General features: G+C 42.6%; 1 protein-coding gene across 2 annotated transcripts in view; it reads left to right on the top strand.

The window, feature by feature from the left end:
- LOC136621607 (uncharacterized oxidoreductase ZK1290.5-like) overlaps positions 1-15,469 on the top strand; it is a 97,802-nt gene that overhangs the window by 51,957 nt on the left and 30,376 nt on the right. The window contains exons 6-8 of one of the 2 annotated variants that reach the window (XM_066597212.1): positions 6,105-6,287; positions 8,661-8,720; positions 13,108-13,212. In XM_066597212.1, the coding sequence (XP_066453309.1) occupies positions 6,105-6,287; positions 8,661-8,720; positions 13,108-13,203 (339 nt within the window). In that variant the 3' untranslated portion in view covers positions 13,204-13,212. The remainder of the gene's footprint in view (positions 1-6,104; positions 6,288-8,660; positions 8,721-13,107; positions 13,213-15,469) is intronic. The other variant, XM_066597211.1, reaches the window with a different exon arrangement.

Below are 15,469 nucleotides of genomic sequence, written 5' to 3'. Positions count from 1 at the left end.
CAACACTTACTGCATGTTGACCTTATTAGATGTTCTCAAGAACAAGCAAACAAACATCCTTTATTTTCATTTGGTAACACAGGGATAAAATGTAATCTCCGCATATCAGAGTTATCAAATGTGGGGAAATTTAAAGGGGTTAAAAGGAGACAAGAAAATACAAAAAAAAAAAACGTTTAATCTTTATTAACCTGACCAGGCTGTTTGTACCTTAAAGGAGATGTCCCGCGCCGAAACGGGTTTTTTTTTTTTTAAACCCCCCCCCCGTTCGGCGCGAGACAACCCCGATGCAGGGGTTAAAAAAACCACCCGCACAGCGCTTACCTGAATCCCGGCGGTCCGGCGTCTTCATACTTACCTGCTGAAGATGGCCGCCGGGATCCTCTGTCTTCATGGACCGCAGGGCTTCTGTGCGGTCCATTGCCGATTCCAGCCTCCTGATTGGCTGGAATCGGCACGTGACGGGGCGGAGCTACACGGAGCTACACGGAGCCCCATAGAGAAGAGGAGAAGACCCGGACTGCGCAAGCGCGGCTAATTTGGCCATCGGAGGGCGAAAATTAGTCGGCACCATGGAGACGAGGACGCCAGCAACGGAGCAGGTAAGTATAAAACTTTTTATAACTTCTGTATGGCTCATAATTAATGCACAATGTATATTACAAAGTGCATTAATATGGCCATACAGAAGTGTATAGACCCACTTGCTGCCTCGGGACAACCCCTTTAAGGACCAGACACTTTTTAGTGATTTTACCCATGTGGCGGTTTCACTGCCCTATATTGTTTCCTTCAGCTACCAAAATTATTTTTACTGCATTTTTTTTCCGTGACATATAGGGCGATTTTTTAAATATCTTTTTCACTGACTTTTTTTTCCGTTTTTTTAGTTTTATTGGGGATAAAATGCTGGGGGAAAAAATGATTTTTTTAACATTTGTAGTTATTTTCTAATTTAGTATATTTACGCTAAAATAAAGCATGAGAACGGGTTCCTCTCTTTGTTTTGGATGTTTTGATATATAATATGTATGGTTTTGGATTACAGGGCGCTTATGGCGCAGGTTTTGGTTGGCATCGGTTTTGGGTTATTTTCTTTCTTATGTATATATTGTTGTTTTATTCTGTAATTTTGTTTTACTTATTTATGTAATTATGTTTTTTTGTACCCCATGACGTTATATAAGACCTCTGGGGGACGTTCTCATGTTTTCTTTTTCTTTTATTTGACACTTTCTCACTGTAGCTGGGGCATACATAGGAGCCCCAGTTACAGGGGGAAACAACCCCTGGAGTGACATTAGTCACTGGCAGATCTGATCAGGGTCTAGAATGACCCTCCAGCTCTGCTGTAGCAGGGAATCTCGCGGTCACATGATCCCCCGGCTCCCGTAGTGAAAGCTACAGTTCTGCTTTCTCTTTCTAGTACACATCGCTCATTGAGCATTGTGTACTTGGGGAAGGAAAGGCAGGAAGGGTTAAAAACCCCTCCTACTTTCTCCACCGGTCATCAGCTGTTACTACCAGCTGATAACCCGTTCCTGCCTCTGACTGATTGCTTAAAGCACCACCGTAATTTTACTATCGGCAGTGTTTTAAGCCCAGGATCAGGCACCGTATATTTACCGCGCCTGGTCCTTAATGGGTTGAAGGGAGACTCTCTTGCTTCATTCATAATCAAACTATCCCCGTAGTATATATAAATTATCTAGTATTACCTTGCTTAGTAATTCCTTTCTATTTGAAGTGCCTGGAGTCCGTCTCCTCGTGTGATCTCAGTTCTGGGTTGAGTTGGCTTTTCCTACAATTTAAGTCATTTTGGACACCTTATTTGGAAACTGAATTATCAGCCATTCTTTGAAGGGGTTGTCTTGGAATGGTATAAAATGGCTGCAGCCTGTGGAACCCCGTCCTACAATGGGAGAATTCATATGTAAGGGGCAGGGCAGAGGATGGGGGGTTGGAACCTAAAAGTACATTGACAGGAGAATTCATATGTAGCCTGGGACAAAAAGGGGTATGGTCTTGTTCCGAATAGTGTAGCATTAGGCGCTGCCCCTTTCCTAGGCCACCCCTTCCCTATCCGGGCTACAAATTAATTCTTCCGTCCTAGGGCGGGTTTCCGCTGGCGGCACGGACGGCCATTTTATGCTATTCATGGACATCCTCTTTAAAGTGACTTTCACGGAACTTAAATATTGATGGTCTTTCCTTAGTGTTTGGTGGTTGACGTATTACTCCCAGCACCCCTATCTGTAATCAGAATGAAGGGACCAAGGGGCTACAGTGCAATGGCGCTGAGCTGTACAAAGCACACCCACCAAACGTACACAAACGTGATGCAGTACCTGTATAAACAATTCTGGGACACAACTGTATCTGTAGCACCGCGGACCATTAGGGTATATTCACACGGTGGAATCCAATGCTGAGCTGCGGATATCATTTTCTGCAGGCATAAAAGTCATCATTGGCTCATTCACTGATCGTTCGGTTTAAATACCGGTCGTTCCCAGTCACTTATTCACGCGGCCGAGCGAATGAGCGAACTCTGACATTGTTGCTCGTTCAAGCGATATATTATTTGGTGTAAACGGACCCCAATATTAGGAGATATTCAGAAGTAGAGCAGGGCAGCAGTCTTTTGTGAATGGGTATCGTTGATTTCACATCTGCGTTGGGGAATCCCCGCGGGCAAACGGCTCCGTCTCTGGACAGATTTGAACAGCGCCGGTCGGACCACATTGACTATAGTGGGGTCTGCTGCTTTCCATCCAGCTGCCCGTCTCTTGGACTGAAGTAAGAGTGCTGCATGCAATGCTTTTTCTTCCGCCATTTTAAACCGGATCTGTGACGGAACCTCCGGCCAAGGGTTCCGACTTGGATGTGACATCGGCCTAAGCGCTTTCCATTTTTGTCTGCACCGTAAAGCTATACCCAACGTAGCAGAAATGCTGTGGATTTTCCATCCAGATTTTCTAACAGCTCTCAACCACACACGGTGGAAAGACATTCACGTGTAAATAGACACAAGGTATATAATAATAATAATCTGAATAATAATCTTTATTTGTATAGCGCCAACTTATTCCACAGCGCTTACAGGCATGGGATAAATGCAAAACAATACAACAATTACAATATGAGGTACATTCAGTTTGAAACAAATGGGGTGGTACAGGAGGAGCAAGGGTGGGGGATAAGGCATGGGGAACACAGGCAATAGGGGATTTCATATGGAAATCAGTTATTAGAAGGCAAACGGGTTGGGGCGGTAAGGAGGTGCAGGGGTAGAGGTCATATGTGATAGGCAGGGTGGAAGGTGTGGGGAGCCATAGGGAGGGGCGGGGAACTAGGTCAGGGGATTTGGTATGCTTCCCTGAAGAGGTGCGTTTTTAAGGCACATCTGAAATTTCGTGCATCGGGAATTGTCCGGATGCCTTGGGGTAGAGCATTCCAGAGGACGGGTGCTGCTCTGGTAAAGTCCTGTAGGCGAGCATGAGAGGTTCGTATTACAGGGGTGTTTAGTCTGAGTGTGTTAGTGGATCGGAGTGAGCGGGCTGGGTGGTGTACAGGAGGGAGGCGATGTATGGTGGCGCGGCACCATGGAGAGCTTTGTGGGTGAGGTTAAGGAGTTTAAATTTAGTTCTGCAGTGGATGGGCAGCCAATGCAGCGACTGGCATAATGTAGAGGCATCTGAGTAACGGCTGGATAGAAAAATGAGCCTGGCTGCTGCATTTAGTATGGATTGGAGTGGACTGAGTGTGGTGCGAAGGAGGCCAATGAGTAGCGAGTTGCAGTAGTCAAGTCGGGAGTGGATGAGGGCAACCACGAGTGTCTTTAGCGTGTCCGTGGTGAGGAACCGCCATATTTTAGAAATATTTCTGAGGTGCAGGTGACATGTTGAGGCCAGAGATTGGATATGGGGGGTAAAGGAGAGGTCAGAGTCCAGTGTGACCCCAAGGCTGCGGGCATATTTTAAATCTGCAGCCTATCAATCCATTCTGCAGATTTTCCGTGTAGATTTCATGTCTTGCAATCCATAGGGTAAAATTCCCAACAAAATATGTATGAATCAAACATGTTGCTCTTGCTGTGGATATGTTTTAGGATTTGCAAGGAATTCTGCAGCAGTTTTTTTTCCATCCTGTATGGATGTAGTTTACAAGACCTTCAACTCTTAATTACTAAGCAGATGGTAAGAAGAAAAGTGTACATCATGCCGTGTCTGTAAGGGCTTGGCTCTTTGCCTATGGCAGCACAGTTACTCCATGCTTCTTTGTCCTTGGTCATAATGGCTAATTCTTCTCACTCTGTTCATGACAGCGGGGGGGACGTTATTATTAGGATTTCTTGTATGGAAGAATATGAGCTCAATGCGGTGAGAAGTGTCATGAGATCATGTAAGCAACAGCACAATGTATGCTGAATATGTAACAATAGTACTTCTATTGTCACCGTCATGGGGGGGGCACATTGTAGTTGAGTGAATGTACTTCTCCTACCCTGATTGTGTGCTTCCTCTCTGTGGGAACGCTCTCTCTTTTCCCACTCTTTTCTCGTTCCCCCTCACTTCTGTTTCCTCCCTTAATCCACTTGCTTGTCTTTCTCATCCCTAACCCGTCATCCTGTTGTCTCTCTTTCGGCCCGATCAAGCCTCTTCTAGATGTTGTGTTCTCATTTTTGGCTAGCTATGGGGACAAACTGTTCTTGGGTTTTGTTTTGCGGCTCCAGGGTGGATGGACGAGACTTTTCAGTTTCAGAATGAAGTGGCTTCTGCAAAGGACAAAGCATGTCAGGAGAAGCAGTGAATGGAGCGAGGGGTGACCTGATTGTCCCCTGAGTGTTGTGCGGAGAATTACTAATGGGCATGTGTGTGTCCTGTGGAGGCATTCGGCTCTCAGGAACTCCGTATTCATTCGGCACATCATCACTTTCTTTAGCTTTAAAATCACATTTCACCCTTTTTTGAATTTGGTAATAATAAGCATGGAAATATTAGATACGAAGTGAAGGAGGCATTTGCTCTCTTGACACGGAAAATGTAAAATACCAACCAGACGGGCAACATGGCATGCAAAGCTCCATGATCAGCTTGGGAATAGAAAAATAAAAATGATGGCATTTAAAAAAATATATATTTTTATATTATTCTGAGAATGGATTAATGCTGACGCCTCTGCAGTTTCATTAAAGTTTTTGTAAATGATAAACATTTAAAGGGCCACTCCAGCAAAAACACATTTTTCCATCTCGGCACTCCTCACCTAATTCTCTGTCAGAATCTAGACATCTCATATATGTATTGCAGTCACTTCTAAGCCTCCTGTCTGATCACACACCAACTTGATATTGAGATTTGTCCCTACTTTCTCTTTCACGATTCTGTGCTATCGATCCCATGATGCAGCAGCACAATATCACATGAGCAAGTAGAGCCCATGCCATCTCTGCCTGCTGGGAGGACAGTGTGATTGTCATTATTGTGTATATTTGCCTAAATGAGCTACAGACCATATGTATACAGTCAGGAGGATGAGCTGTGATCTCCTTCATTATAAGAGTGTAACAGGAGCCTCTAATTTTCAACAGTAACTGTGATAGGAGTTTATGTGACTCTCTCTATAGAGCTTGTGTGGTAGAGTCCATCACACAGGGATTGTGCGGACGGAAAAATTGACTTTTTGAGAGAACATAAAGCCAAGTAGATCTCAAGGGGTCAGAATTAGATCACATGACCCACCTGAGGAGAAGAACTCCAGGAAGGTTCAGATAGAAAAGAATAACTAACCAAGATAATACTAGCTGACTTATATATACACAGAGGAGAGGTCATATGCAGTACAATTACGTGCCGTACACAGGGTCACCGTCCGGAATCCGCTGCTGCCCTTCCGCATGTGGAATCCGACCCGGTCGTGTGAGCACAGCCTTACAGGGAGAAACATTTTTAACGTTCACCATTTAATACCTATCTGGTTTCTGTCACCTGCTACTGTTGCAATTTTCCGCCAATGTATAAAATATTGATTTTGCAGCATTTTTATTTTCGATAATTGATAATATCCTATGCCTTTTTCCCTGTTGCCCCCGTCTTTCGCAGGTGGAGTACCACCCTTTTCAGAGGCCTCAAGAGTTGGTCAATTACTGTAAGAGAAACAATATTGTATTCGGAGGCTACTGTCCTCTGGCTAAAGGCCAGGCGCTGACACATCCACTTATTCTGAGGATTGCAAAGCAGTATGGGAAGACGCCAGCTCAAATCTGTATTCGGTGGAGCATCCAGGTGAAGATATTGACGTGATTTGTCATCGTGATAACATTAGAGATGTCAAACTGTCCGATCAAAAAGTTTCACCACTTGTGGTGAGGGGGAATATTATTTTCTGCAGACCTTCAATATAACTTTTAATATCATTCATAAAAAGAGAGGGACATAGTTAAACGGTTAGTCAGAAATGACCTATTTTTAAGTTTTCATTAATGAGGTCCTGATTTCGAGCCCCGTTGGAGAAAACCTTTATTTTGTTTTCCAAAGAATTATGTAAAGGGGAATTTGTCTATATCTACTATTGTATCATCTTATGGATGGTTTCTAAGTATTTGGGCTTCAGCATTCTTTGATTATCACCTTTTTACCCTTATAAGGTACATAAGTGGTTACCATTTTGGCTTTGGAACTCTGGGGCCCTGAGTTCAAATCTTGACCTTAACAACAGTTTGGTTGGGTAGCTACAGTCTCTTTTATGGGTTCTTAAAAATATGTAATTTCTAACTAACTGTTGAACTATGTCCCTCTCTTTTTATGAATCATGTTAACCCTTTGCAATCCAATTTTGGATTCAGGGTTTCCTAGGGGGCTTTCTCTTTCTGCCATTATACAATGGTGCCATCTGCTGGCTTGAGCGAGTACTGCGGTATGCGACATGCTGGAGAGGCCCCCGAGAACAGAGCAGCCAGTAATATACAGTAAGAATACCCTGCCGGACGTCTTCCGACATCGGAGATGTACGGCCTTCAATCAGAATGTCATCAGACAGTGGATTGGAAAGGGTTAAAAGTTATATTTTAGGGATTTATTCTGTGAACTATTCTAGCTTTTATAGATCTTTTTTGCCTTTCAGTGATTTTAATGCATACATTCACAAGTATTAACACTGAAAGAGATTTAACAAAAGGGTGCAAGAGGAGGAGCGGCTTTACCGCAGCAAATCAGATCAAAATGGCCTCTGAAAAATCAGTTCTGATCGATTCCTACATGCAACTATTTCACTTTTCCTTAACGCCATTTTATTATATTTCTCTCATTGAATCTCATTTGCTGTGAGGATTTCTAAACTTTTTTGAGGAGCTTTATTAATACTGGTGCACTGTACAAATGGTGACCCCGTGCCATTGCAGTGTACAAGAGATTTACCAACCAGGTATTCGTTTTGTTGATGAGGCTGCCGTTGGCTCAAAACAGCACCAGATTGGAAACTTAAAGGGGTTGTCTCACGGCAGCAAGTGGGTCTATACACTTCTGTATGGCCATATTAATGCACTTTATAATGTACATCGTGCATTAATTATGAGCCATACAGAAGTTATTCACTTACCTGTTCCGTTGCTGGCGTCCCCGTCTCCATGGCTCCGTCTAATTTCAGCATCTAATCGCCCGATTAGACGCGCTTGCGCAGAAGGGTCTTCTCCCTTCTGGTCGGTCCGGGCACGAGCGGCGTTCTGGCTCCGTCCCCTTCTACGCGTCATCGCGTAGCTCCGCCCCATCACGTGTGCCGATTCCTGCCAATCAGGAGGCTGGAATCGGCAATGGACCGCACAAAGCCCATGGTGCACCATGGGAGAAGACCCGCGGTGCACCATGGGAGAAAACTGCGGTGCATCCCTGGAAAAGGACCGGCGGCCATATTAGGGAGAAGATTTTTATAAGTTCATATTTCATCACATCGGTGAGTAGCAAGCGGTTTAAAAACCGCTTTAAAGTGCTATTTTATGCCGGGGGGTGACAGGGGGAATGGACTAATGTAAAATTTTGATGTTTTGCCTCGGGACAACCCCTTTAAAAAAGGCGTTGGAAGACCTAGGTAAATGAATCAAGCTTTCTGCGACTCCAAAGCCTTTATAACTTTTTGTACCCAGTGATCTTGGCTTAGAGATATTGATGCGCAATGCTTACCAAAATATGCCAGTGTAGACGAGGGGTAGCATCTGTTTTTCTTCTACCCCTAATTCAGCACCAGTGTTAATCTATGGAGCTTTTTACATGGTCATAGAAATGACAGGCATATTTTAAAACTGCAGAATACTCTACTTTCATCAGTTTTACAGATGGAGAACGTCCATTGAAGACTATAACAAGGGTTTACCGTATGGTAGCATCCATATTGCATCATGAAATGATCAATCTTTCATCTATACTGCGGCCGTCTTCAAAGGGACCGTCTTATGTAATTCGGTTACCTCCCTACCAAACAGCCCGTCAGTATTACAGGTCTCTATTACTGATGACATATCGATGTAGTATGTCTATATTGCAGTGCATGTACAAATATGCTCCCTTGTACCTGGCTTATGATGTTGGACATTGATGACAGTGACATCAAATGCTTAATGAGGTTTGTGTTTTAATGACTTTGTTGGATTACTTTTTTGTTCACAGAATGGCGTTGTCACCATCCCAAAGTCAACAAAGGAGAGCAGAATCCAGGAGAATTGCCAGGTGAGGCTATTGCCTACTGATGACTGACGTTATTGAACAAGACCAGTCTACCTATACTTGCAAGTAACATTTAGTACAATACAAAAAAAATATTCTGTGCAGCAGCAGGCACAGACAACATTGGGCTCCTATGGAAGAACAATATATGGGTCTCTCAAATAGCTCAGCATGCAGAACCCCCTCATTTAAGTATCTGTAGTCAATATACAAGGTATTGTAAGTCATTAAATGCATTAGCTTAGTGCCTTTCTTGCATTATAATAGACAGTAGGGAGGTACTTTCACCTGCTTAAGCCCTTTTACACATAACGATTATCGCTCAAAATTAGCTCAAAAGTCATCTTTTGAGCGATAATCATTGTGGTAAATGTGCCCATCGAATTACCGTGCCCTTTTCGTTGATCGTTGACTTCAGATCAGCATGATATCCATCGTCCCTGATAAGAGAGCCCACACTCTGAGTTCTCCGCGGGCAGTGCTGATAACATTCTTTAAGAGCTGATGTCCTGCTGGAGAACAATAGTGGTGTATTTAGAGAACAGACAACCCGCTGTTCTCTAAATGCATGCAAATTAAACTACTAGCTTCATTCATTACTGATTAGCCCATTAGTACCTATGCAAAATGATTGTTTAAAACTGTCAGTTTCTGATGAATGTTGAGCAATCATCTGTGTGTGTAAATGCAACTTAAGAGCCAGGTTGTACATGTAAATAAGTGGAGCGGGTTAAAAGCATCTGCTTCTGCAATCTAGCAGGTCAGTGACCCTGAGTAAAAGATAGAAGTTTATCACTACTTCTGCCTTCTGACTTACTGTAGTTAGCTCTCACTATGTAGTGAACAGAGGCAGAGGCAATGCCAGTGCATATATTGGACCTAGCAACCACGTGACTGTTGAGTGCCCCATGGCATGGTTTTGCTGCTGGGTTGTATCAGACACATATCAGCTCTGCCAGTGACTAATGTTACCACAGGGGCTGTTTTCCCTTCTAACAAGGTCTTCTATAGACACCCTAGTTACAGTGGAAAACTGCAGAATGAAAAAGATTACAAGACATGCGTCCCCAGAGATCTTTTATGAGCTTATTGGGGATTTGTTATATTAGATATACATTCATGAGTAAAACGAAGTACACCCTCTTTGAATTCTGTGGTTTTACATACCAGAACTTAATAAATCTGGTCTTTAGAAGGTCTTAAAATTAGATAAATACAACCTCAGATGAACAACAACATTTAACAAGTTGTACCGTGTCATTATTTACTTAACAAAAACTAAGCCAAAATGCAGAAGCAGTGTGTGAAAATTAAAGTGCACCTTTACTGCTTCCAAAGAAATTGAGAAGGTAAGTAGCAAGCAGGTGCTGCTAGTCAATTGCCCTTGATTAATTGATCAGCAGGAAGTGGTAACACCTCTATAATAGCAGAAGTTTGGGCAGTTTGCTGGTTTGAAGCAAGGAGGAAAGACATCAGCAATGATCTTACAGAAGCAAATGTTGCTGCCCATCAAAGCGCAGAAGGTTATAAGGCAGTTTCCAAACAATTTGGGGTCCATCATTCTATAGTGTGAAAGATTATTCACAAGTGGAAAGCATTCAAGACAGTTGACCGTCTTCCCAGGAGTGGATGTCTCAACAAATTCCCACCAAGGTCAGTCCATGCAACACTTAAAGAATTTACAAAAGGCCCAAGAGCTATATCTCAGACTCTAAAGGCTTCAATTAGCACATTAAATGCTCAATGTTATAACAGTACAGTTAGAAGAAGACTGAACAAGTATAATTTGTTAGGAAGGGTTGCCAGGGGAAGCCTCTTCTTTCAAAAAAGAACATGGCAACACGGTTAAAGTTTGCAAAGTTGCATCTAAATGACCCACGATACCTCAGGAACGATGTCCTTTGGACAAACAAGACCTAAAGTGAAGATATTTGGTCATAATGCCCCAGTCCCACGTTTGATGAAAACCAAACACAGCATATCAGCACAGCACAACACCTCATACCAACTGTCAAGCACGGTAGTGGGGAGGGGATTTGGGCTTGTTTTGCACCACAGGACCTGAGTACCTTGCAATCATTGAGTTGGCAATGAACTTCTCTGTATACCAAACTGTTATAAAGCCAAATGGCCTGATTCGTAAAACCATAGAATGCATAGCGGGTATACTTATGTTTCTATATACAGTCATGAGAAAAACTAAGTAAAAAAAATTATAAAGTACAAATAAAGAAAAAAAATCACATTTCTCTCTCAACCCAGAGTGATGCCATAGCTGCCCCATAACACTCTATATATGTTGTGCATCAAAATGACAAAAGCAAAATAGGGAACCCATTCTAAGACTTTATTTGCAAATTTAAAGAATTATTACATTTCTTTCTGCCATGGTCTCGGCACTTTTGCAGCCATAACACTGCAGTGACCATGCCAGAACGAGACGCTGACACATGAACTATGTCCTGTGGTGAACACATTAATTTCTTAAGACACAGCAGTTAAACTGGTGGAAACGCCTTGGGTGGGTGCAGGATTTTTTCCCTGTTAATTATTTTGAACTAGGTATTGAAGTAGATTAGTACAGATCATTAACCCTTTCCAATCCACTGTCTGATGCCTTCCTACATTCTGATAGAAGCTTGTACGGCTCCAATGTCAGAAGACGTCCGACAGGGTATTCTTACCATCTATTGCCAGACACTCCGCTGTAGGAGCCTCTCTGGCGCACACACACTGGCTTTAGCCAGCAGATGGCACCGTTGTATACCAGCAAAAAGAGAAAGCCTTTTAGGAAACCCTGAATCCAAAATTGGATTAGAAAGGGTTAAGGGATATTGCAGCAATCCTCAGATCTCTCTCTTTCTTTGCTGTCCGAGCCTAGTAAGGTCAGTTAGACCAGTGAATGTTGAGAGTCTTAGCAAAAAATAATAAAGAACATTTTTTAATCATCTTTCCAGGCTGACTATAACTGTACAAAAATAGCAACATCCAGAACATCCATTTCTTTTTATGGGGAGAATAGTGCAATACTGTATCCAGTTGTAGGCAACAGATCCTAGATGTCACTTGCTTTTATACAATGTACAGTAAACAGTTTGCAATCCATGTTTTTCAAGTACATGTCATCTATTTGTAACATTATGTAACCAGATTAACAAAAGCCATACTGTACGTTATTTCATTCACGTCTCCAGTATGGTTGATAATAGGAGATAAACTGCTCCACTCGCAGCTCTCCTAATCAAAACAGGAAAATTCCCAGATTTTCTCATCTGCGATGGTTCTCCTGCCTTGGTCTTAAACAACACTATGGTAGAAATGCTATATCACAAAATGTCAATCACCATTGGCATGCTGCTTGAAATATTTAAATATTACATTACTATTAAGCAGTTTAGATGCCTCATCAAGGCTACAATGTTGAGGACCAGGTCTCCCACGAAGACAAAGTCTGAGCATTGATGTCCACAGGCCTCATATACCAGCTCTTCTGGGAAATTTATTTCAAAGACTTTTGTAGCTGTACTTATAGACGCCTCTACATTCATTCAAGTCAGCACTTGAACTTCTGAGCTTTTCAGGGCGTCAAGCTCAAGAACTTTGAAGGGGTTATCCTACTATTTTGCTGCAGGAAGGCGACAGCTAAGTACATTTCACAGTGCTTTGGTAGGTTCTATGGCTCAGTCAGATTGAAATGAACAGGACTTGACCTTCAGTACCAACCCAGGCCACTGCACTATGCACGGAGCTGCCTGCTTCCTGCAACAAAACAGCTAGAAGTAGGAGAACCCCTTTAACAATGCAACCTTTATGACATTTGATTGACTCCTCATTACACAGTCATTATAGCCTTTTAAATGATATATCAAGAAAGTGGTTATTCCGGACTTCAACATTGATGGCCTGTCCTTCGGTAACACCACAGATCAGCTGTTTGAAGGAGATACAGCACTTGCCAGTCTCCTTCATTGGCTACCAGGTACAGCTCTATACTTTTAATAGCGGTTTTGCATGATTTTACGGCTTCGTCCCATTCACCTCAATAAGACAGACCTGTAATACCACGCACAGACACTAATTAAGGTGTAGAACTGAGCCTGGTAGACAATGAACGGAACTAGTAAGTGCCAAAGCGCCTTCAAACAGCTCATCTACGAGGATAGGACTTCAATTTTGATATCCTGGATAGCCCCCTTTAAGATGCTATCCAAAATGTTATCAGTGGTAGCCCAGTAACATTCATACTCCTTACTTTGTTACGGGCAGTATTTGTACTGTGAGTCCAGAATATGAGAACACACTTTGTAATAGGGTGTGTAGTCCATCTAGCAATGTGAACCAAGCCATGTGTGCATTCTCCTTACACACTAACCAGCCTGCATTTCCTTAGGTGTTGGGTTTCATACTAGCAGATGAGGACGTTTGCACCCTTAATTCCTTGCATGATGGACGCCACGTGTCCTGGGATCCTACTAATGTGTTATAGCTGTCACAGGTTTGAATATCCATTAACACTTCCTCTTGCTCTCAGTCTACCAGATATATTTTTATGTGCACATTTTGTGTTATGTGTGAAAGCAAATATGGATACTAGAAGACATGTTTCTGTGCCAAAAGCATTGTGCAAAGAGAGAATGTCCACTATCCACTGTTTGTTCTGTTTCGGGATTTTTTGACAGGGAAACCGAGGGAAAATGGTTATCCACATCAGTAAAGGATGCAGAATAAAGTTGTCCATACACAATGCACTTTTCCAACCAATAATGGTCCTGTTTATGGGAAACTACACTCTTTGTCAAAAGAAATCAAGCACCTAGAAAAAGTTGTTGTTTTGCTGAAAAACTTGGCATACAGTCACATCTCAGGCAGATATACAAATAATTAGAGTCGTGGTGGAATTAGATGAACGGTCTTGTCACTTGAGTCCCTAAAAGTGGTTACCCCCTTGGCCTATAAAGAGGCTCTCTGAGGCTCTGTGTGTGTAGTGACCTCTTCTTCTGCTTGTGTAGAGCTTATTGACCACTAGACGCCTCTACGACGCAGAGAAGAGATTTCACCCCGTTACCAGAGTCTGAGAGGGGCACATTATTGGAATGCAAGAAGCTGGAAGGTCCTATCAATGAATTGTCCGCCATCTGGGCCATTCCGACCAGACTGTTAGAAGGTGTTGGGACCAGTGGATGTGTGAGGGCATGCACACAAGGCAACTGGGTTTAGAATGTCCTCAACAAACCACCAGTAGAGAGGATTGTTGACCATCCAACAAGCACGAGCCGTGCCAACTGTTTTGTGGTCCACCATCAAGAGACAGATGACACCATCAATACAGGCCGCTGTATCTGTCACAACCATTTCCGCCAGAGACAGACAAGTTCAGGCATCTAGCTATCTCTCGTAATAGCATTGAAATGAATAGAGCAGCGAGGCACTTGAGTGAACCTCTTTCCGTTCATTTAAGGACTTTCGGGACCCCCCTTTCCATGATTTGTTTGGTGGGTGTCCCAGTGATCAGACCCCCGCTGATCAGATAGTTATCCCCTATCCACAACATCATTTCATGAGACACCTTTAATCCAGTACCTCTTTGTGAAATAAGTACTGGAGTAACTCTTCTTCTTTCGGCACCATTTAACCCTTGGAAGCAAGTAGAGTATTCTTTTCATTGTGCTTTACTCGAGGCTCTTTGTTTAGACGCCACGCTGTGTGTGAAGAGTGACTGCATCTAAATGAGTCAGAATGTGAGTAATTACACATCAGATAACTCAATGCAGAGATTTTTGGTCTCTTTAGTTCCGCTGAAAATATGAAGATGTGTGCTTTATGTAGATATAGATGGCTTGCCTTAACTTTGTACAGTGCTGAAAACTTGGTAAACACTAGATATTTTTGTCAACGAGTCCATACATTTTGCCTCAACATGGAATGATTCCATTTTTTTTGTCAACTTGATCTGGAAAAAAAAAACATGCCATTAATTAAAATTATAGAATTCCTATGAATCCGTATCAGGTAGAGGAAAAAATCATGAAATCAAAAACCTAATGAAAGTGTGTTTCCATTATACATATACTTACAAGAGGGTGGACAAAAATATGGAAACGCCGTAAGAAATGCATGGGATTTTAATCATTAGCAATTAACTGCCCTCTTGATGCCTGTTTGGCTGAGAGCTTTCCCGGCACATTTGTGTTCACTTCACCTCTTGCCCTGCTCTGCTTGGTTTTGGGAGCAGCTGGTAACAGCAGCTGAGTGGCTCAAATCCCTGAGCAATGAAACTTTGTTGCTCCAGCAGATGTTGACTTCTGCCCGGCAGCATCTGTGTCATATTACCTCCACTTAAAATCGGTCCCTACATGTCTTATTGAAATATGATTTATAATCCCATGTAATTTAAGGCATGCATTTCTTACAGTGTTTCCATATTTTTGTCCATTCCCTGTACTAGGTAAGACCATACATTTTTCCTCTGCTTTATCTAGAACAACATGACATGACAGCTTATTCCCATAACCAAATATTCGGTCCATGTGATGTGCGATTCTTCAATGAACTACACTAGATCCTGCAATGGACTAGACATGGGCAGCACATATTAGCCAACGAGGCTACTCCATTTTACCTTTGTAACCTATGTTACTGTATGTCTACATAGTGGCATACGTCAGAGGTATACATTGGGAAATCCTCCCCATGTATACGCCTGGTATACATTGTAATCTCAGTGTAAATTGACCCTTATCTGACTATAATCT

The sequence above is a fragment of the Eleutherodactylus coqui genome, chromosome 3, assembly GCF_035609145.1.
Source record: "Eleutherodactylus coqui strain aEleCoq1 chromosome 3, aEleCoq1.hap1, whole genome shotgun sequence".
Taxonomy (NCBI): domain Eukaryota; kingdom Metazoa; phylum Chordata; class Amphibia; order Anura; family Eleutherodactylidae; genus Eleutherodactylus; species Eleutherodactylus coqui.
The sequence above is the reverse complement of the archived record's forward strand: the minus strand, read 5'-3'. Positions and strand labels throughout refer to the sequence as shown.